The following is a 22,887-nucleotide window of genomic DNA, read 5'->3' on the forward strand; positions in this document are numbered from 1 at the left end:
TTGCATGGTAGGAACATGAGCCCTTGCCCTGAGCCCTAAATGGACTGGTAACGGGAAGGAAGGAGTCAGGAGTTAGGAGAGGTTTCAGAATTTGTATTTCAGTGCTGACTTGAGTAAGTCACACCCTCCTGCCCCCTCACAATGGAAAGGAGGTCCTGATCACTACTCAATCAGTCATTGGGTGCAGCTTCACTCCAGCTCAGGTGCCAGAAGGGAGCAACGTCTTTCAAGGGTCTGGTGCGAAGACAAAGTCAAGAGCTTGGCGTTCAGCCCCAGCCACGTTGGGGTGCCAGAGGTCCACAATGAAGACCACTCGAGGCCCATCTTCAGGGGACCCTAGAGCACACAGGGATGGAGACAGCAGCTGATACCAAGCACTTCTCTGCCAAGGGATTCACATCAGGCACTGCAGAAAGCAGTCAGTGCCAGGCCCCAGCCAGTGTCTTAGTTGTTCATGTAAGGGGCAGGGTCTCATCATGTAGTACAGCCCTTTAACTCAACATCCTCCTGTTTCAGCCTCCTGAGTGCAGGTGCTGAGTCTGTAGGTGAGTGTTACCATACCTGGTATTGTTCTAACCCTTCATATTGATAACAGTGTGCCTGAAATGGGCACATTTATACCAACTGAGACTGAGGTTAAGTAAATGTGTGAGGTCCCACAGCAAGAGTTGGGCAGGAGCGCAGCCTAGCACATAGTCCCCGTGCTGACAGCCACATCATATGCAATCACCTGGTAAGGAAGGCAGATGCCTCATAGGTGATTGGAGAAGCTGTGGTTTGTCCAAGGCTATGCAACATCAGAATGTGCCACTTAGTCAAAGTTGGCTGGAACTCTTCAGTTCTTTGATCCCTCAACCCCAGCCCAGCTGAATGTGAATCCTGTTACCATTATGAGCCACTGTGTGCAGAAAGGAGTCGTCCACCAGGAGGCAGTGCCCTTCAGCCCAGCACTGAGGTTCACCACCAACGACCAGCTCGCAGCCAGGGGGGATCTTCAGGCCTGAGGAGGGAATGGGCTTACATCATTCATGCCTATGTTCAAGGGCCTACCCACTCAGCAGGCCTTAGAGGCCAGATTCTGTGGTCCTCTCAAAGGTGACAGAAGGACATTCACAACACAGTCCTGTCTGAGAGATGCTAAGACTGCAAAGTGCTGCTTGCGAGGACGTCGACACTTGGAGAAAAGCTCCCCTGAGCAGTCTCCTCCTGGACTTTCTGTCAGTTCAGTTCTAGAACCTACTATGTGCTGGGCACTTCTCCCATGAGGTATAACTACTGGCTTCAGCCTGACCTGAGGACCTTAGGCAAGTGTGCAGAGAAAACTGAGCAACTCTGATGGCAAGCAAGACATTCCAGAAGGTGGCATTGGAAAAGTCCTTAAGACTGAGTAATTTTCTCAACACCACTGATGTTAAAAGTCTAACCTGTGCATGGTATATCTGCAGAGGCAGCCAGAAAACCTCCATGGTTGGGGGAGAGGGATCTGGACTTGATTCTGAAGCCAGTGTGTCCCAAAGCATAAGGCACAGCCCCCGACAGCACAGTAGATTCAGGGTGAGTCAAAGTCATGGCATAGAATAACAGTCATAACATTTACTTCTTTTTTGGTTTGTTTTTGATGTTTAAAATGTTAGAAAGAAAATGTCAGGTCACTCTAACATCCCACTAACATTGTTACCAGTGAAGAACCCTAAATAAAATAGGCCAAATATAAAGGTGCACACCTTCAATCTTGGCACTCAGGAGGTAGATGGAGGAAGATCTCCGTGAGTTTGGGGCCAGCTGGTATACATTTAGAGTTCCAGGGCAGCCAGGACTATATAGTGAAACTTGAAACTTCCTGTCTCGAGAAACAAATTAGGGGTGGGTAGGGGCTTGGATATCTCACTATACTCCCTAAAACTAAGTAAATAAGGTGAAAACCCTGGCTTGTCTCAAATTGGGATTCTCTTGCTTCAGTCTCCCAGGAGCTGAGATTATAGGCATGCACCACCATGCCTTCCTCAAAATTTTCTCTCTTACAGTTTAAATTTGGTTTTCTGAGTATTTTCTCAAGGCAAGCAACAGTGTCCATTTACAGTGACGATTTCTTTCCAATTAAAATAAAAAGGGGGTGAGGGAAGAGTGAGAGGCAATGTGGAACACACCACAAGTTACCACTGACTGGATAGCTTGTATGGAAGCGGAACTCAAGATATCCGGTTGGGGAAGATTCTGAGAAGAAATGCATGATGGGAACCATAGTGCAGAAAAAGGGTGGGAAAGGAGAACACGCGGAGGCAAGAGTTTGTGGATAGGATATACTCACCCAGATGGCATCTAACCCGGGCATTGGTGGGTCCACAGCGGCTCTCAAGCCGGGCCCCAGGCAGGAGAACGGAAAAGCCAGCATTGCCAAAGGTATTAGCACTCATGAAGCTCCGCAGACCCCTAAGTGCACGATAGGCTCCTGGGCACCGCCGGCAGTTGCTGGGTTGGCACCGGCCTGCTTGGTACAGCAGGAGCTGGTAGCACCCAGGGGCCAGGGGTGGGGACCAGCCCCGAGGCAGAGGGGTAGTTCCTGAGAAGTCCCAGCTCACAGCCCCAAAATCCCGCAAAATGGCCGGGAAGCTGCTCTGTAGGAGCTCCACATCATGCCTCTGGGCATCACGTGGCACAAAGGGGGACGAAGGCAGGTCAGGTAGGAAAAGTAGGCCTGGGCGCTGAATACCCAGGACACCTGCCCCTCCTGCTTGGCCAGAACCTCCATGAGCGGCCCGCCTCACCCTGCCCATCCCAGCCCAGGAGTAGCGCCTGGCATAGGCCCGAAGTCTCCGGCTCACTAGACCCTCTGCTCTGGGTCCTTCCCCAGGATCCCCCGAGACCCTTGGGCCAGTCTGAGAGCATACATCAGGCCCACCACTAACACCTCCAGCTCCGGTCCCAGCACCCAGGATCTGCATGTCTTGGGAGCCCAGGCGGTAGCAGTACCAAAGGAACAGCGAAGTGAGGGCTCCCAGGAGCACAGTAAGAGCTGAGGAGCCTAGGGGCAGTGGCCATGGAAACATGACAGTCAAAGAGGCTCTGGCCAAGAGGCCTGCTGCATCTTCTGGACCCCAGCTCCCGGGTCCCCCCAGTTCTCCACCTGTTCCCTCGATGACGGCTTCCTGGTTCCTGCCCTTCCACATCTCCACTCCTGTTCCCTCTCTCCTGCAGGGTCCTCCGTTTCCCTCACCTCTCTCTCTCTCTCTCCCTCTCCCTCTCTCTCTCCCCTCCTCTCTCTCCCCCTCTCCCTGAAGGCGTCCACTCTGAGCTCGAGCTCGCTGTAGTCCTTTCTATGAGCCCTCTCTTCTTTCTCTCCGCAGTCTCCTCTCCCTCTGCCTCTACTCTCCCTCTACCCTGTCTCCCACTCGCAGCTCGCTAGTTTCTCCTTCCTCCACTGCACTCCTGCCCCCCCTTTCCCTAATCTGTCCCTTTCTTTTCTTCTAGCTCCCCCTGATGACAGTAGTCCCTAATCCACCTGGCCGGCAGTCCCGCTCTGTAGCGGCTTCTTTCTCCTTCCTCTTTCCTCTCTCCTTGTCCTATCTTCTCCCTCGACCTGCTCAGGTCCGTCCTCTCTGGTTCCCGGCCTCCTACACACTCCTTCCTGGGCGCCCACTCACCCTGACGTCACTTCTTCCCACAGCCCTCTCTGCTTAGCTACTCCACGACCCCTCCCAGAGGCAGCCGCAGCCCAGCCCTGGGGGGAGCGGAGACTTCTCATTAGATTTGCCTCTCTAGACCCCTACGCCCAGCCCTGACCTAGCGCCACGTGTGGTACAGGGGCATAGTGCCAACCTCCAGCCGCCCCGCAATGCGAAAAGAAGGGCGGGGCAGGCTCAGGGGCGGGGCGAGAACGCTGACCCGCGCGCGAGGCCGGTGCTCCCGGACTGCGAGTTGGGCCGTGGGCCTGCGTGTCCCTGGAGAGGTCGGCCTGTGATTTCCCTTTCCCCTGCCTTGGCTTCGCCAAAGCCAACACCAAGCAGAACGCGGGATCGCGAAAGCCGCTTCAGCCAATCAGGGGTCTCGAGGCCCGCCCGCGCGGGCGGGGCCCGGGAGCTGTCCGCTCGTCGTGGTGCTGAAAGGGCGCCCGCTCGCTGCGAGGCAGAGCCATGAGATCGCGAGTGGCCGCCTCTGAGCCGCAGGCCGCTGTCAGGTCGTGTGCAGAAGGAGGGGCCTCAGCCCGTACCCCCCAAACTCCTTACAAACGTGGAAACTCCCCTTTTCCCTGGGGCGGGGCGAGCCCATCCCACCTGAGTTTCTATACAGGGCACAGAGAAGGCCCTCGGCGAGATCCGGGTGTGGACAGAGTACATTCTGGACAGGCCAGCAAGGCACGAACCAACTTTCGTCTCCCCCCGTCCTCCCTCCCGCCCCGGCTCTCTGGGAAGGCCAGGTGCAGATTCCAGATGTGCTGGAATGGCGCCGGGAGAAAGCCTAATTACTGCTGGGACCAGAGTTTCCTTTCGCTCCCCTAGGGGCCTTGGAGAGCAGATTACGGTCCTGGCTCGGGATCCTTCCTTCCTCCATCTGCACTTCCTCCTCCTCCCTCATCGGCGAATAAATCCCAGGCCCCTCCCTTCGCCCGTCCCCAGGATCTGACGTGGGCTTGACACCTTTCTCAGCTTCTCCCTCCCGCAGCTCCAGTGGCCGAGCTTCGGCTTCCCTGGTTCCGCAACCCTTTCCCTCTTCCTCTCCCCGACAAGCCCCGGTAGAACCCCGTAAGGACTCTCTGGTCCTCAAACCCACCCTGGACCCCCGGAAGCCGCTTTTCCCTCCCATTTCCCCCGGCTGGCTGTCTATCCATCCTGATGGACCCAAGCGCCCGAACAAGGGGATAACCTTCGGCCCTCTCGGCCCCACCCCCCGCAGCGGGAGCCGCGCCCCCCTTTGCCATAGATCGGAAAGCCAAGGATAAAAATTGAGCTAAAGGGGGCGGACTCCAGGCAACCCCTAGGCCCATTCTGCTCCTCCATCCCAAAGGAAGAAAAATTGTCTTCCTTTGCTGACCCTTAGCAAGAAAGCAAAATTAAAGGGAAAGATAAAAAGACGCGGAAGGAAAGTGACAACTAGATTATTCAGAAGAGCCACAGAGGAGAGAGATTAGGGTGAGTCGCCATGGGGACTCCCAAGGCCCAGCACCCACCGCCTTCCCAGCTGCTGTTCCTAATTCTGCTGAGCTGTGCCTGGATTGAGGGTAAGGACATGTGGGGGTGGGCCCTGGGAAGGCCCTGGGGGGTCCTCTACCTTTCTCTGAACATATTGAGTCTTCTGAGCTTGTGGGGGGAGGGGAGGGGCACAGATGACTGGGAAGGGGCAAGCCAAGGCTTTCTGCATGTACATGGAGCCCTTGGACTCCCAATATTGAGGAGACAGGAAAATGAATAAGGAGAGCTTTTATTTGTATCTTAGGGGTTAAATCCAGGAAGAAGAGCTGGGGGAAGTTGGGTGGATGTCTGCGGAGGTGGTAGAAGCAGGCAGGGTACCTGGGTGGGAGATGGAGATGCTGGGAGAGATGCCAGGCGCTGCACACACAAGCGTTCTTGGACATATGGACAAAGACAGATGAACACAAGTAGAGATACTCAATCCCTGATTCCACTCTGATCCCCAACCCGACTCTAGAGAAGGCAACAGAGACTGCAGAGAGAGAGGGGGAGAGGGAGAGGGAGAGGGAGAGAGAGAACCCGCAGAGGCAGAACCCTAGAGAAAGCTGGCACTGCGGAAGGAAGGTCTGGAAGGTGCTATCAGACTCTCCTCGGAGTTCTGGGGTTCCGGGGAATGCTTCACTGGGGAGCAATGGGAAGCAGTCCCAAAGGCCCAGCTTCTCACATCCTGCTAGAGCTGTCCAGGGTGAGAAACTAAGGCTATTGCTAAAGGTCCAGAGATCAGGAGCAGGGACTGGATGAGTGAGAGGGCAGATTGGAGCCTCTCCTCTGGTCTTGGCTCTCAACCAAGCTGAAGACCCTCTGAATGTCTGCTAAGAAGTGCTCTGGGAAATATCTCTCCAGAGCATGAAGAGTGTAGGGGAATGGAGGGGCTCATGGGACTTCACCTCCTAGGTCTACCCCTGAAGGAGGATGAGATGGTGCCAGAGCCTGGAAGTGAGACTCCCACACCGGCCTCTGAGGACCTGGCTGAGCTGCTCCATGGAGCTTTGCTTCGGAAGGGCCCAGAGATTGGCCTCTTGCCGGGTGAGGCCCCCAAAGGGGCATGGAAGTAGAAGGAGAGGCTAAGCCTCTGGGAGATGGAGTGCCCTGGCCAGAGGGAAGGCAGGTACAGAGAGTTCAGAGAAAGACCCCCAGGAAGCCAGTGAAATCCAGGGGCAGGCAAGAGAAGAAAGAGTCAAACTGTCCCTCGACAGAGCCAGAGACAGGGTCAGAATGATGAATAGTCACGAGAAGGTCAAGTGGGTACAGAGACATGTGAGTTCAGAGACCCAGGGTCACAGACATGGCGAGAAAAAGAGTGACACACACCAGCAGTTGATCTGGGGTAATAAAACCAGAGAGCAATAAGAATCCTAAACAGAGAAGAGCCCTAGAGAGAACAAGACACAGAAGAGAGAAAGGGAGGACAGAGCCCCATCTGGGGGTGGGAGAGGCTCAAGGGGACTGTCCAGCTGGTGGAAAAAGAAAGGGAGCTTTGGCTGCAAAATCTTGAGAGAATGTGGGAAGCCTGGGTGGGTAAGGAGAAAATGGGGGTCTTTCCCTTGTGGGGAGTCTTTGGGGTTTCCGTTTCATTCTAAGCTGTTCCCCACCCCCTTGCGCCAATTTGCTGCTCCTGTGCTCTGACTACCCTCAAACTATCTCAGGATCTGACCCAGACCCCACACTAGCCACCCCTCCAGCCGGCCAGACTCTTGCAGCGCCCTCCCTGCCACGAGCCACTGAGCCAGGGACAGGGCCTCTGACGACAGCTGTCACCCCTAAGGGGGTCAGGGGGGCAGGCCCCACCGCGCCAGAGCTGCTGACCCCGCCCCCTGGAACTACAGCCCCGCCCCTGCCTGGCCCCGCCTCCCCAGTCCCACCCCTCAGGCCTGAGGGAGGAGATGAGGAAACCACCACCACCATCATCACCACAACAACAGTCACCACTACTGTCACTAGCCCAGGTGAGGTGATGGACAGGGCATGGAAGTACCCATGTGGGGGATGGAAGGGGAAAAGGCTGCTTGGATCATGTGGGAGAAGGAGCTTTAGGTAGATATAGGAGAGGGGCTTCTGGTTAGTAGTGACAAAGGCCAACATTAATGACTATGGGCTCATCTGTGGACTTCCATCTCTACTGTAGTTGGGGAAGGAAAATCTCAGTGGAGGTGGAAAGGGAGCACTGGATAAGATGGTGAGGGGTGCTGGGGGGTACAGGTGATCACTGAAGATGCTTGGCCTGGAGGGCAAGCAAGCAGGACCTCTCAGTCCACTTATCTCTCTTTAGTTCTGTGCAATAACAACATCTCTGAGGGGGAAGGGTTCGTGGAGTCTCCAGACTTGGGGAGCACTGCCAGCCGCTCTGTGGATCTCCTAGATTGCACCTACAGCATCCATGTCTACCCTGGCTATGGCATTGAGATTCAGGTGATTTCTTTTGGTGCCCATTGAGTGTGCTTAAGTCTGGCCAGGGAGCTGGTGAACTTATTTTCTGAGTTAGATGATCTCAAAAACTCTTGTAGAGTTCTATAACAGGGGTGGTTTACCAAAGGGTGGGGGCTTAGGCTGTCATTCTAACCCTCCCCACTAACTTGCCCTGGCCTGCTTGTGTCGGGTTTCTTTAGGTGCAGACACTGAACCTGTCTCAGGAGGAGGAGCTCCTGGTGCTGGCCGGTGGGGGATCCCCAGGTCTGGCCCCCAGACTCCTGGCCAATTCCTCCATGCTAGGAGAAGGACAGGTCCTCCGAAGCCCAACAAACCGGCTGCTCCTGCATTTCCAGAGTCCTCGGGTCCCAAGGGGCAATGGCTTCAGAATTCACTATCAGGGTGAGGAGTCTAAAGGGCCATTAGAGGGGCAAGAGCCACATCGGGTAGAGAAGACAACTCCAAGGCTGTTCTAACTCAGGGTCCTGAGAGAATCCTCCTCCTGCTTGGGACCCTATGTGAGCAGGACCCTCAAAAGGCATGCGTGCATATTTTTCTCAGAAATTCATGGATCTGTAAATGGGTATGAGTGAATCCAAGTAGCAATTCGTTTATTTGGTTCAATGGGTTTTACTGAGTGCCTGCTTCATACCAGGTTCTGTGTTAGCCTTGGAGAAAAGAATGAATGAGGTTGGTATAAGTCTGTCTTTAAGGGGCCAAGGATCTGGGTAGAAACATCAAGTAATCAGAGTGGTTGTGTCAGAGATAAAGGAAACTATGAGGAAACACAGGCAAGGGGAGTGGGTATCAAAAGGGACCAAGGGTTTTCTAAAGAAAATAGGCATGGCTTCTTGGAGGAGGTGATGACTAAGAGAGACCTGCAGGATGAGCTGGCTGGGGGTGTGGAGGGAGGAAGACAAAGAAGCAACTGTCTAATGGATGGAAAAGCACATTCTGACTCCCAGAGAGGAGAGAAAATGTGCCCCTTAGAAAGGGAGGTGAAACTGTCTGCACTGTGAGACCTGGGGTAGTTTCTTTCACCTTTCTGTGTCTCATGGCTGCGTCTGAAAAACAGAAGTTATAGTACTTACTGGGAAGTATTACTAGGAAGATCAAATAAATTAGTACCTGCAGAGCATCTAAAATAGTGTCTGAAGCACAGTAAACTCTCAGAAATGTCAGCCAGTGCCACCACAGCCAAAGCAGGGACAGTAGTGAGGGAAGGGTGAGTAGAAAGGCCACACCGGGAGGTAGGCAAGGCATCACTGGGGAGTTCAGGGTACTTCAGCAGATAGTTGAAACAGCACAGCAGAAAAAGTGATGCTCTTCGGTTTGTAATTTTGGTTACTCCTGGCTTCTGGGGCAGGAAGGGGTAATGTTTTATGCATCCATACACAGACAAGCTCCACACGTACTATGCTATCCTGTGTGCGTGTGTGTGGGAACCTCTCACAGTGCACATGTATTTTCTACCACTCATACATACATGTACATGAGCTAAAGGACTCAGCCAATGTCCTCATTCCAGACATTGCTGTCTTCTCCAAGATGCCTCCATGTGCTCTTCAGAGACAGAAGCCATTGTCACTTGAGTTCATGTACTTCTTCCTTCTTCTCAGATCCCTTGCGCATCTTATCTAGGTTGTAGTGGATATCCCTTCCTCGTGCTCTGAGAGGACATTGTCCAGGGCAGAAACTCCTACCACCAGACCTATTGGAGAGACCAGAGAGCTGGGTCTTGTACTTGGTGCCAGGGACCTGGTTATTGGAGACAAAAACATGCATGCCTTGGGAGCCAAGGACTAGACATCAGATGAAAAAAAAAAAAAAAAAAAGCTACCGACCGGTTCCTTTAAGCAGTCATTTCCCTAGGGCGTCAAAACTAGGACTCTCGGGCTAAGTGGAACACTGAGGGGAGCAGGGCTATTGCATAAAGGGGCCTTCATTACCTGCCTTGGTCTTCCCTTATTTGCAGCTCCTGCAGGCATCTTTAGGACAAAGGCACTATGTAAGCCCTTCTCAACCTAACTGTGGCTTCATGTCCAGGGAGCCAGCACAGTCCAGCAAGTTTGCCCATGTGCAGTCCTTCCCCCCAGCTACTGCTTCTTACAGTAACCCAGAGAGGACCAAGTCAGCTTCATCTCCCAGAGGAGGGAAAAGATTTGAGGTCACATGGCTTTCTGAGGCACCTGAAACTTCATTGCAGAGTCAGAAATCAGATGCCCAAGTCCCTGCCCCACACTCATTCCTAAAATGAGGGTTGGGGTTGACTGACGTGAGTACCCTTGGGTGGGGAATCCTTTGCATGTTTTGTTTTGTTTTGAGACAGAGTCTCGAGTAACCTAGGCTGGCCTGGAACTACTATCTGTAGCTAAATCTAGTCTTAAACTTCTGCCCCTCTCACCTTTACCCAGTGCTGGGATTATAGGCCTGGTTTAATTCAGAGCTAGATGTTACCAAATGAGTTACTTTCCCCAACCCTGCCTTTAAAGTTTAATTTAGATTCCAGGCCAATCCTTACTGATATGAATTATTGCTATTGGTGAGAGTCACCCCTTCCCAGTGTGAGATCAACCTGCTCAGGCCTTGTTTCAGTTTCATAGTGATAACAGAAAATAGGTAATGTGATGAGAAAATTCCATATGTAGAATTGAACAAGCCCTTATGGGAGCAGGGGAAGTCACAAAGGCTTCTTGGAAGGAATGGTACTTAAGATACTCTATGAAAGATCAGAAAGACACCAGAAAGCACAGGTGTGAGCAAAAAATATGGAGGTGGTCTGTCTGTGGTGGTACATACATATAATTCTAGCTCTCTGAACATGAGGTAGGAGGCACAAGAATTCAAAGCTAGCCTAGACTACATAGTGAGAGCTTGTCTTTAAAAAAAAAAAAATCAAAGAGTAGCTAGGTGTCAGCGGTGCACGCCTTAAATCCCTGTGCTCAGGAGGCAGAGGCGGATGGGTCTCTGTGAATTTAAGATCAGCCTGGTCTTTGTAGAGAGTTCCAGGCTATCCAGGGATACATAGTCAGCCCCTGTCTCAAAAACAAAACAAAAATCACAAGGGCTAGGGGTATATAGTTCATGGTGGAGCAGTTGCCTATCATGTATAACATCCTGGATTTAATCCCATCACCAGAAAAAAAAAGGGGGGGGGGAGTGTGAGATAGTAAGGGGTCATAGACTATTGGGTAGGACATTCTGGCCTCAAGAGCTGAGTAATAACTTAAAGACTTAGCTGGACCTGGCTGGGGAAGGAACTGGCATTTATCGAATCTGCTGTGTTTTGATGGTTGTTTTATGTCTGCTCCTCTTTGTAGTCTAGGGACAATGGGAAGACAAGTTATGGGTTTGTTTTGGTTTGTTTTCTTCCTGCTGTCCCCACAGCTCAGCTAGATAAATGCTTGATGAATTTTGGAATGTGGAAGGGTTAGGTCTCTGATAGAATCATGAAGGCTCCAGAGTCAGGGAAGGCAAAGCCTTTTGATGAGTAGAGCAAGCCTGCACCTTCAAGACACAGCCTCAGAAACCCAGCATGCAGGTGCAGTTTTCTGAAGTCTGAGGAAGGAGGACTGAGAAATTTAAAATAATCTGGGCTACACAACAAGACCTTACTGTTTCAAAACTAAACCAACCCCCACCTCACCCCCACCCACCCCCGCAAATAACTTCAAGTGTCTTTAAGAAAGAATGTAAGCAATACATTGTGAAGAATGTAATGGGAAACAACACCAGGGAATGATTATTAGAGGACAAAATGACCTGGATGTGGATGAACAGGTCATTGTTGCCCTAATTTTTGAGGTACAAGGAAGTCGGTGCAGAAAGGGAAGTTACACAGTTCTCAGCAAAAAAGAAAAGACACAGCAGCAGCTTCTTGTGGAGGGGAGAGTCTCAGACCCATCAGCATTGGGCAGTAAGTCTCAAGGCAATATTCCTAAAGCAGTTCTTTGTGGCTGGTCTGGCTGAAAATCTGACTGCACCTCCATACAAGAAAGTTTGTGAAAGAAAACAGCACAAGGCATTTCATAAGCGGAAGCCTCGGCGTCACCCCTAGAAAGTGGGTCATGCACTTTCTTTGCCTACCTTTAAAACTCGGTAAACTGACTAGGAAGTTGAGCCATCTCTGCAGATGCCATTTGGTAATCGTGCTGATAGACTTCAGGGTGGTCAATTGATTTGCTTGATGTCATGCAGCTAATAAGACTGGGTTCTAAAATAATGTTTGTCTATAAAAAAACAAACCAAAGCAGGTAAATTACAAAGACCAGAGATGAACACTGTTGCTGTTGCCTCTTCCTGAGGCAGGGAGTAACTGTAAAGAGTTTGTTTTCTACAGCGTGCACCCCAGCAATGAGCCCATTTGCTCCCTGGGAAGAGGAGATAGAGGGGTTGGTAGAAGCACCAAGGAATGGGTATGAGAAATTTCTGTGAGACAACAGCCCCTCTCTCTCTTCCTTGACTTGTCCAGCATACCTTTTGAGCTGTGGCTTTCCACACCGGCCAGCCCACGGGGATGTGAGTGTGACAGATCTGCATCCTGGGGGCACTGCCACATTCCACTGTGACTCAGGATACCAGCTGCAGGGTGAGGAGACGCTCATCTGCCTCAATGGTACCCGGCCAGCCTGGACTGGTGAACCCCCTAGCTGCATAGGTAAGTCTTGTGCACACTTCTGTCCTGGAGGAAGAGAACTGAGCTGGGGAATATCTACCTTTAGGGGGAAATCATACTGAAGAAATTTCTAGCTGCAGGGACCTGTTGAAGTGTCTCCCCAATGCTCTCTCTAACCTTAGGGGATCTCCAGCTTTGTCTGGGGTTCATCTTGGGATACCCCAGTTTGTGCTTGCCATCCTGTTACCACTCTAGATGCCCTATCTTTGGGAGACTCCTCCACTCTAATGAATCATGTTTAGGGTTCCTGGTTGGCAGATTTTGGTCCTAAAGTCTTCATTCTGCAACCCCTCTACCAAGCATAAGTCTAGGGAGTCCTACCTTCAAAGTTTCCCATCTCAAGGTGCCTACCTTTCAGGAAGAGTTATTTTAGCAGCATCTCCATGCATACGGTTATATTTCAGGCTACACAGCAGCTGGAAAAGGTCTGTCCCTCTGCTAAATCTATGGGGCAGAGGCCATCCCTGGCCAGTAGCTACCAGGCTCTAGAGTTGAGCCTGAGAAAGGGCTGAAGCCTTCCTGCTCTTTCTCTGCCCACAGCATCTTGTGGGGGCACCATCCACAATGCCACACTGGGTCGCATTGTATCCCCTGAGCCTGGGGGAGCTGCAGGGCCCAACCTTACCTGCCGATGGGTCATTGAAGCTGCCGAGGGACGCCGGCTACACCTGCACTTTGAGAGAGTCTCACTGGATGAGGACAATGATCGGTGAGGGTCTGGACTTTGAGCTAGAGGCCCTGCCTTGCGAAAGCTGGGAGACTTCGGCAGAGAGGCAGGTGACACTGGATGGATCCTTGTGTCAACCGCAGAGAGTGCAGCTATGCATCCTTAGATGAGTCAGTGTGCCTCACTGCACCTCAGTTCTCTCTCATTGGTAGAATGGAGATAACAACACCCTTCCAAATGCTTAATTAACAAATGCATTAGGATATGTAAAGTAATTGAAGTGGTGCCTAGCACATGATAAGTGCTATAAAAGTATGTGCTGTTATCTTTCTCAGTGTTCTTTGTTGCTTTGGAGTGTGCTCTCAGGCTGAGCATCCTGTCTTTCTGTGTCTCTGTAGCCTCATCTATAAAATGAGGGGTAATAATAGTGTCTGACTCAAGAGTCCTTGTAAAGATCAAACAAGATAAACTATGTTGGGACTTGAAAAATGCATGGTATGGGTTAGTGTTTGATAATAGCAGCTTAAAGATAAGCCAGAAGAGCAGACAGGAAGGCAGCTTCCAAGGGACAAATGCACCTACCACCCTTCTGTCCACCCCAGGCTGATGGTGCGCTCAGGGGGAAGTCCCCTGTCCCCTGTGATTTATGACTCTGACATGGATGATGTTCCGGAACGTGGTCTCATCAGTGATGCCCAATCCCTCTACGTAGAACTGCTTTCAGAGACACCAGCCAATCCCCTGCTGCTCAGCCTCCGATTTGAAGGTAATAGTCTCATTTCCTGACCATGCCCAACCCCTACACCATTTCCTCTTCCTCACACTAGGAATAGTCACAAGCACATACTCCCTCCATGCTCATCTCTGTGTTTGGTCCCTGACACCTGACCTGACAGGGATCCCTTCGCAGGGACACTGTCTGATTCCAAATAGTTTCCTGTGATCAAGTTTCAGATATGGTTGGATCCAGTATACAACCAGATGGACAATGACCTGTCTCTCAGTTCTTTACTGTGCAGTGACGTCATTCCCATGCAGGCTTTCCTATGTAGTGGATCTAACTACAGATTCACAGACTATCAACTTAATGCAAAGAAAGGAAATACTCACGAGAGCTTTGGCAACAATTCCAGAAAAGGTCCTCATTGACTTGATTAAATTCAATCAAGTCAGGAAGTATTATGATTGGCAGGTCTGCATGGCATGGCTATCTCTGCTTGGTTCCAACTAAGCCTCATGGACTAGAAGCAGGGAAGGCATGTTCCACCTAATGAAAATAGGGAAGCTGTGGCCACAAGAAGAAAGAATGGATGTTGGGCAAGTCAAAAGGAATCAGTGTTCATGGGAGAAGAGGCAGCTAGTTTGGCCTTCCAGGATGGAGGCCAAGCAGGTGACTAGAGAGAGAGAGAGGAAGGTGGAGGGCAGCTCAGGGGAAAGGGGCAATGATGCATTTGAGAACAGCATGGCTGAGTATTTATAAAAACAATAACAAGATGCAATGGACCAGCAGGCAGTGGTGGTGTACACCTTTAATCCCAGCACTCAAGAGGCAGAGACTGTTGGATCTCTGAGTTCAAGGCCAGCCTGCTCTACAAAGTGAGTTCCAGGAAAGCCAGGGCTACATAAAGAAGTCATGTCTCTGGGGGAGGGAGGGAGGGAGAGAGAGAAAGAGAGGGGGTGATTGGATGGGTCATAAATAAGTGGAATTGGCACTGGGCCCTGATGGGAGGACAGGATTTGCACATGATACTTCCTCAGGGTAAGTAATAGAAAATATAATAGCAAATCTGCAGAAACTCAGCACATGATGGGTTCTGAAAGTGCTAAAGAACTCTCTGCTTTTTGGTAAGAATCCCAGTTTGCCTCTCCAGGTGGGTCACTGTTGTGCCGTGAGCTTCAGGTCCTCACCTGAATCAGGTGATTTTGTAGATGAGACACAGTTCAATGGACAGAAAAAAAATGCTCTAGAAATATTCATTTTTGTTGATTTGGCCCTCAGTAAATGTGAGCAGCTCTGCACTAGCTGTAGTTTTGGATTCTAGCAACAGTGTGGATGATCAGAATCCAACTGTTATTTCTGAGGCTAGAACACACCTACGCAAGCCAGTTCTCCAGAAACACCCTCCCCAGGCCCTTTGAGGTTTCCAAATCAAAATGTCTGTGGATGAGAACTAACCCTTCAGCATCATAGCTCTGGCTCTGTAGTTGCCTCCTGGGTAACCCTGGGCTGGTGGCTTTTTGTCTGCAGATGTCCTTATCTGTAGAATGCTGGTTAGTACTATTGGCACAGGTTCATGGTTCCACCACTTGGAAGACTGGGGCAGGAAGATCTCAAATTCAAGGTCAGCCAGAGGTATATAGTAAGACCCCCATCTCAAGATACTAAAAAGCCCATGTAAGCCAGGCAGTAGTGGTGCATGTCTTTAATCCCAGCACTAGAAAGACAAAGGCAGGTGGTTCTCTGTGAGTCCAAGGCCAGCCTGGTCTATAGACTTCCAGGACAGGCTCCAAAGCTACTCCAAAGCTCCTGTCTCAAAATACAAAACAAACAAACAAAAAAGTCCATGTAAGGCTGAGCAATAGCCAAATTCAGCCTAAGTGCCCAACATGAGACCCCTGAGGCTGATCCTGATGCTTCATTTTCGTGACCAACCCTTCTCTAGCCTTTGAGGAGGATCGCTGCTTTGCCCCTTTCCTGGCACATGGCAACGTGACTACTACAGACCCTGAGTACCGTCCAGGGGCACTGGCCACCTTCTCGTGCCTCCCAGGATATGCTCTGGAGCCACCAGGGCCCCCCAATGCCATTGAATGTGTGGATCCCACAGAACCCCACTGGAATGACACAGAGCCAGCCTGTAAGGGTAAGTCTTCTACATCCCAGAGTCCTTCAGCCTACACACTGGCCCTGAAGTTGGTACCTCACAAAGGCAATTATGAAGGAGATCTGAAATGAACATTAAGACCTAGTAAATTCAAAGGCAGGCTGGAGAGATGGCTCAGAGTACAAGAGCACTGACTGCTTTTACAGAGGACTGGGGTTCAATTCCCAGCACCTACATGGCAGTTCACAACTGTCTGTGACTCCAGGATCCAACACCCTCATATAGACATACCTACAGGCAAAACACCAATAAAATAAGTAAAGGTACATTGGAAAATAATAGTTTAAAAAACAAAAATAAACCCAGAGCCTGGGTAAAGCTCTGCCCCTTCAGAGGCTGTGTTCTTGGGGAAGTAATTGGTGGGCTTGTTATCCAGGTTCAGACCTAAAAGACTTCTAGAGCTAAAACTAGAGTTGGTTTGAGTTTGGATTGGGTGAGTAAGCTGGAAAGTGGGTGGGGTTAACTAAGGGTAGGGCTGGGAAAACAATCGTAGTAAAATCTAGATATGACAAGAAATCTTCACACCAGACAGCCTGATGAGGTGGCCTAGTGCACACCACTGAAAGCAATGGGGACTGTGGTGAATGGAGATCACATGCCCACATGGGTCCTGAACCTAACACTTCTTCCCTAGCCATGTGTGGAGGAGAGCTGTCTGAGCCAGCTGGTGTGGTCCTCTCTCCCGACTGGCCCCAGAGCTATAGCCCTGGCCAGGACTGCGTGTGGGGCCTGCACGTCCAGGAAGAAAAGCGCATCTTGCTCCAAGTCGAAATGTATGTTTGGGTCACATGGCTTGTGTGATGGGTGCGGGCTCCATGAAGTGTGCGAGACAGTACACCATCCTGCTATCTGAGCCCAGCTGGCTCTTCTGAGTTCACACAGAACTCTGTGGGTACACCGGTGTTTTTGAAAGAAGACATCAAGTTGGTGCAGGACAGAGGTGGGAGATCCGGGTTCAAGTTACTTGGAGAATTCAGCTCTCTTCAAGGGCTGCTGCAAGTCTGGAGGGTTCTGCTCTCAAATGCTCCATCACTGGGCTATACCCCTCACTCGTGTGTGTGTGTGTGTGTGTGTGTGTGTGTGTGTGTGTGTGTAACAGAGAAAGAGAGAGAGGGAGACAGAGGGGGAGAGAGAGAGAGAGAGAGAAAGCTCTTCTTGAGCAAAGGGACCCAGGCCCCAAATTAGTGCCTCATTGCTAGTACCAAGTCAGTGGGTGGAACCCAATGAACTGATTTGACTGGAGGTCCCCACGTGAATGGAGAGAAGGGCCATGGGCATGGACCCAAAGCAGACACTCAGCCAGAGCCCAACATTTGAGAGATTGTCGAAGGACTGTGGTCTATGATTGATCAAAGCTAGATTTGGGCACGCCATGAGGATGGAAGAGAGGCTGGAGAATGGAGCTAATACTGTGCAGGGTTGGAGATTTAGAAGCAGGAGTGGGAGTTGCCAACCCTCCTCTGGAACCTGAAGGGAACTCTAAATTCGTCAAAACTGAGAGAGGAATTCAGAGCCGGGCTGGTTAAGAATGAGCGAGTTAGGGGTTGGGCAGAACCGGATGAGATAGGCTAGTCATAATTCGCCTAATTTTCTGACCCTGCCCCCTCACTGCAGTTTGAACGTTCGCGAAGGGGATATGCTGACACTGTTCGACGGCGACGGTCCCAGCGCTAGAGTCCTGGCCCAGCTGCGGGGACCTCAGCCGCGCCGCCGTCTCCTCTCCTCCGGACCCGATCTCACTCTACAGTTTCAGGCACCTCCCGGGCCCCCAAATCCGGGTCTAGGCCAGGGCTTTGTATTACATTTCAAAGGTATGGAATGTGAGGACTCTGGATGGTCAGGATCCTGGCAGGGAGGAGGCTCAAGCGCGAACCCCTTAGGCTAAAAGGGCACCCCATCTTCACTGCAGAGGTCCCGAGAAACGATACCTGTCCCGAGCTGCCGCCTCCTGAGTGGGGCTGGAGGACGGCATCCCACGGGGACCTTATCCGGGGCACAGTGCTCACTTACCAGTGCGAACCTGGCTATGAACTGCTGGGATCAGACATCCTCACATGCCAATGGGACCTGTCCTGGAGCGCAGCTCCACCTGCCTGCCAAAAGAGTGAGTAGGGCCCCACCCCTAAACCTGTCCTTCGTCTCCTTCCTTTCCTGTCCCTCCTGGATGCTGTCCTTTCACCCTGAGTCCTGCCTGGGTCTTCAGACCCAACCCTATGATCTTTAGGTCCCCACCCTGTTTAGTGCCTTGAAATTGCTACACACACACACACACACACACACACACACACACACACACACACACACCTGCCTTTAGATTTTAGTTCAAACTGCTTTCTTCCCTTTCATCCTGTGCTCAATCCACTTTTCATCATGACCCAAGCCCCTTCCATTCCTCAGTAAGCAACTAGGCGTGTTACATGGTGGTAACCAGACGGTGACCTGGGATGAAGTATCTAACATCGCTGAGCTTTGGCTCTCCAGTGAATGAAGTAGGACTAGGGAACTGTGTAGAGCAGAGGCAGCTTTTCCCACAGTGCCCGGCGCATGTCAACAGTTAAGTCACAGCTCTGCGCATGCAGCAGCATGGTAGCAGGATTATAGCTTCACCCAGGAAAGAGACAGTTAATTCATAGAAGCATTTATTTATTTATTTATTTATTTATTTATTGAATTATATTTAAAGGAGTTTGAAGGCTGTGTTTATTTAAAAAAAAAAAAAAAAAAGCCTGGACACAGTGGCACACACTTGTAATCCCAGCACTTGGAAAGCTGAGGCAGAACAATCATGAGTTCAAAGCTAACCCTGTCTGAAAAGGACTGGGAGTATAACTCAGTGGCAAGTACTTACTTGGTAAACAAAACAAGTAAAACAGACAAAAAAAAAAAAAAGGCAGAGCCAGATGTGGTGGTGTACTTCTGCACTCCCAGCATTCAGGAGGCTGAAGCTGAGGATTCCCATGAGCTTACAGCCAGCCAGGGCTAATTATTAGCAAAACCCATCTCAACAAATAAAAACATAAACACCAGAAAGAAATAGCATCTTGTCTCTTAAATTTGCAGAATCTGACACAACAATTGGTTGTAGTCTCCCCCCCCACCCCAGTTTGTTTGTTTGTTTTTGTTTTTTGAGATAGGTTTTCTCTGCGCAGCTTTGGAGCCTGTCCTGGAACTAGCTTTTGTAAACTAGGCTGGCCTCAAACTCACAGAGATCTGCCTGCCTCTGCCTCTGCCTCCTGAGTGCTGGGACTAAAGGAGTGCACCACCATTGTAGTTCTTACAAATGGCCCCTGGGAAAAGAAATACTGGTGGGGTCAATGGAAAGGAATTTCAGACAGCCAGATTTGGGCAGGAAGCAAGGAACATTGTGTAACTGACACAGCACCTCATTCCTGGGAGGATTCACTGAATAATGGACCTGAGTGGGCCAAGCAGTCAGGTTGTCTAGCCCAGGGTATCTGTTCTTAATAGGTATGTATGGAGCTTCCTTTAGTGCCAAAGTGATAGAATTACAGGCATTACACCATCACGTTTGGCAAATCCATTGACTCTGAAGTGTTTCTGACTCATACTATGTCCTTCTGAAGAGATGGCTGGAAGCTCAGGCTTCTATAAGCCCTGTTCCCAGGCAATCCCCCACAGCCCTCATTTCCCCTAACCTTCCCCTTCTATCACCAGTCATGACTTGTGCTGACCCTGGTGAGATCACCAATGGCCACCGGACTGCCTCGGATGCCGGTTTTCCCGTCGGTTCCCATGTCCAGTACCGCTGTCTGCCAGGGTACAGCCTGGAGGGAGCAGCTGTACTCACCTGCTACAGCCGGGACACGGGCACACCCAAGTGGAGCGATCGAGTCCCCAAATGCGCCTGTAAGTTTGGGGGACACCCCAAGAAGGGAAGACGGGGAACCCAGACTGGCGCTGTGCAGTTTCTAAGCGGGCATGTGGCTGGGGTGCTCCCTGCAGTAAAGTATGAGCCGTGCCTGAACCCCGGTGTTCCCGAGAATGGTTACCAGACACTGTACAAGCATCACTACCAAGCGGGCGAGTCTCTGCGCTTCTTCTGCTATGAGGGCTTTGAGCTCATCGGCGAGGTCACCATCACCTGTGTACCCGGTCACCCTTCCCAGTGGACCAGCCAGCCCCCACTCTGCAAAGGTGCCTGGGCAGACAGGGCAGAAGGGGCATTATCAGTATATGGGGAGTGACTGAGCTAAAAAAAAAAAAAAAAAAAAGTTGGGTAGGAAATTCAAGACCGATGGCTAACCCTGCTGAGTGCCCTATACTGTGGGCTCTCATCCTCGCAGGCATGCCTGGAAAACCTGGGGAGATCTGAGGTCCCATACTTATCAAGGGTTGTAGTGAGTGCCTTGGTGTAGAAGCCCCTTGCCCTCTCTGAGAAGGCCTGGGTTTTGGCATCTGTGAGAGATTCTGAACCCGGTTGACTCAGACTCTCTAGGAACTTTGAGCCTTTAGTGGTTTTAAGGAGGACAGGTCCTGACCCATCAGTCCCCACGGCCTCTACACAGCAGGGAAAGACAAGTTTAGACTGAACAGAGGATAGAGAACCAGGCTGTGCAGCCCAATCCCACCCGGCTTCGGCCCTCGCCCCAGACTCCTTCCCTCTCTGGCTCAGACCCCGTCCCCCTCCCCCTCCTCTCCCTGCAGTGGCCTATGAGGAGCTCCTGGACAACCGAAAACTGGAAGGTCAGTGAGGGTGCAGGTGAAGACCAGGCCTGGCCAGGTTGGGAGGGCAAGGCCAAGGCTGGGGGCAAGAGGCCAGACCCCAGAGGGGTGAGGCCAAGGGCTCAGGGCCCAGGGCAGGAGGCTGGGAGAGCCCAGGCGTGGGTCCAGCCTTGCCTCATTTACTATCCTTCCTCCCTCCCCAGTGACCCAGACTACAGACCCATCACGGCAGCTGGAGGGTGGGAACCTCGCTTTGGCCATTCTGTTGCCCCTAGGCTTGGTTATTGTCCTTGGCAGTGGCGTTTACATATACTACACTAAGTAAGTACCCTACTCTTGAATGCTGGCCAGGACAGGTGTCATACCTGGTGTGGGAATCAGCTAAGGGGATTCAAGGACTCACACATGGTAAGCCCTCCATCCCCTCCCTTTCCCAGGCTGCAAGGAAAATCACTCTTTGGCTTCTCTGGTTCCCACTCCTACAGTCCCATTACCGTGGAGTCAGACTTCAGCAACCCACTGTATGAAGCTGGGGTGAGTCCCTCCCCTCCCCTTGGGAATGCTGCATCTCCCAGTCTCCCCACAGGACTTTATAATCTTCTCCCAAAGTATCCGAGGTCTCTTTTGAGAATTTCAAACTCAGTTGCCTGCAAGTCATGACGATGGTCAAAGCAAGCTGGGTGTGGACAAGTCATGGTAAGGACTGTAGGTAACTGGAGAAGCAGGGCCCATCTAAAGGATACAGCTCAAACCCAAAGTGGACACTTAGGCTCAAACTCCAAATCTTCCAGTTGTTCAAGACATTTCAGAAATATAACCCAGGAAATATACACTCTCTCTTGAGACAGGATCTCACTATATAACCCTGGCTGGCCTGGAACTTCCAGAGATCTGCTTGCCTCTGTGCCTTAAATGCTGGGATTAAAATGTGGACTACCACACCTGACTGGGAATCCTTACTAAAAAAAAACATTTTCTAGGGCTGGAGAGATGGCTCAGTGGTTAAGAGCACTAGCTGCTCTTCCAGAGGTCCTGAGTTCAATTCCCAGCAACCACATGGTAGCTCACAACCATCTACAAAGAGATCTGATGCATTCTTCTGGACCAAAGGCATACATATAGGCAGAACACTATATACATAATAAATATTAAAAATTTTTTCTAAAAATTTAAAAATTGTAGGTGGGTAGTGGTGGTATACACCTTTAATATTATCAGCACTTAGGAGGACAAGGAAGGTGGATCTATGTGAGTAGCTCAGCCTGGCAGAGCTACACAGAGAAACCCTGTCTCAAAAAACAAAAACAAAACCAAACAAAACCGAAATTAAAATTGCTTGCCTGCATATCAGTATACCAAGTACATGAAGTGCCCTCAGAGGTTGGAGAGCGCATAAGATCCCCTGGAACAAGGTGTTAGACAGTTGTAATCCACCATGTGAGTGCTATGAATCCAACCTAGGATCTCTGGAAGGGAAGCCAGTGCTCTTAACTGCTGAGCCATCTCTCTAGCCCCTCTATATATTAATTTAAATATCTTGCTGGGCATGGTGGCTCAACTATTTTAATCGAGAGGCAGAGGCAGGCAGATCTCTAAGTCTGAGGCCAACCTGGTGGTCTACCTAGGGAGTTCCAGGACAGCCAGGGCAATGTGACAAGGCCCTGTCTCAAAATAACATGGTCTTTTGAGTGAGTGTGTGTGGCACTGGAGATTAAACAGTGCCTTATACATAGTTGGCAAGCTCAAGACATTGGATGGTATCTCTAGTGTCTCACCCTTTTTTATTCTGACATGGATCTTTCTATGTAGACCAGGCTGGCCTCAAAACCCCCTCCCCACAGCCACATCTGCCTCTACCTCCAAGCGCCGAGATTAAAGATTAAAGGTGTACATCATCATCCACAGTCCTCTCTGATTGTGAGAAAGGACTTCCATTGCCCAGTCTGAGCTTGAACTACTTCTGTAGCTCAGACCCACCTTGAATTGTGATCTTGCTTCCATCTCCTTAGTAGCTAGAATCACAGGCTAACACCACCAGACTCAGCTCAAATTTATGTCATCCTCCTCCTTGTGGATGCCTCTTCATCTCCAACTCACTCCGATTTATTTGCTCTTTCTGTCTTCAGGATACACGCGAGTACGAAGTTTCCATCTGAACCCCAAGTCTGAGTCTGCAGGACCCAGGACCTCCCCATTCTTTCCTCATTCTGGGAAGTGAGGAGCATCGGACCTAGTCTCTGGCTCCCCTCCCCGCCTGCTGTGTAAATAGTCTTCCCATCCCATGAGGGGGCTTTGGCCCTGGAGACCCTACAGTAAATAAACCAGCATCCTGCCACCCAAAGCTGCCTCTTCTTAGTTGCCAAACAAGGGGCCTTCCACCACCAC

General features: G+C 50.9%; 2 protein-coding genes across 5 annotated transcripts; one reads left to right on the forward strand and one right to left on the reverse strand.

Moving 5' to 3' along the window:
• Nucleotides 1-144: 144 nt before the first annotated feature.
• Nucleotides 145-3,206, reverse strand: Asphd1 (aspartate beta-hydroxylase domain containing 1). Its single transcript, XM_051193018.1, has 3 exons — nucleotides 2,309-3,206; nucleotides 887-1,000; nucleotides 145-336 (listed from the first exon to the last, which is right to left on the reverse strand). Exons 1-3 carry the CDS (start codon nucleotides 3,165-3,167, stop codon nucleotides 227-229), a joined length of 1,083 nt encoding a protein of 360 aa, XP_051048975.1. The 5' UTR covers nucleotides 3,168-3,206; the 3' UTR covers nucleotides 145-226.
• Nucleotides 3,207-4,459: 1,253 nt separating this feature from the next.
• On the forward strand, nucleotides 4,460-22,887 carry Sez6l2 (seizure related 6 homolog like 2). 4 transcript variants are annotated; one of them, XM_051192992.1, is made up of 18 exons: nucleotides 4,463-5,215; nucleotides 6,081-6,212; nucleotides 6,833-7,132; nucleotides 7,456-7,595; nucleotides 7,793-7,994; nucleotides 12,064-12,249; nucleotides 12,808-12,976; nucleotides 13,537-13,700; nucleotides 15,598-15,798; nucleotides 16,454-16,592; nucleotides 17,434-17,630; nucleotides 17,729-17,923; nucleotides 19,495-19,686; nucleotides 19,783-19,974; nucleotides 20,485-20,523; nucleotides 20,706-20,823; nucleotides 20,940-21,036; nucleotides 22,629-22,887. In XM_051192992.1, the coding sequence occupies exons 1-18, from the start codon at nucleotides 5,137-5,139 to the stop codon at nucleotides 22,656-22,658; spliced, it is 2,772 nt and encodes a 923-aa protein (XP_051048949.1). In that variant the 5' UTR covers nucleotides 4,463-5,136; the 3' UTR covers nucleotides 22,659-22,887. The 4 variants fall into 4 exon arrangements, with proteins under 4 accessions (XP_051048950.1, XP_051048949.1, XP_051048951.1 ...); XM_051192994.1 differs by having other exon boundaries at nucleotides 7,013-7,132; XM_051192993.1 differs by lacking the exon at nucleotides 20,485-20,523 and having other exon boundaries at nucleotides 4,460-5,215.

Source organism: Phodopus roborovskii, unplaced genomic scaffold, assembly GCF_943737965.1.
Source record: "Phodopus roborovskii unplaced genomic scaffold, PHOROB, whole genome shotgun sequence".
Taxonomy (NCBI): domain Eukaryota; kingdom Metazoa; phylum Chordata; class Mammalia; order Rodentia; family Cricetidae; genus Phodopus; species Phodopus roborovskii.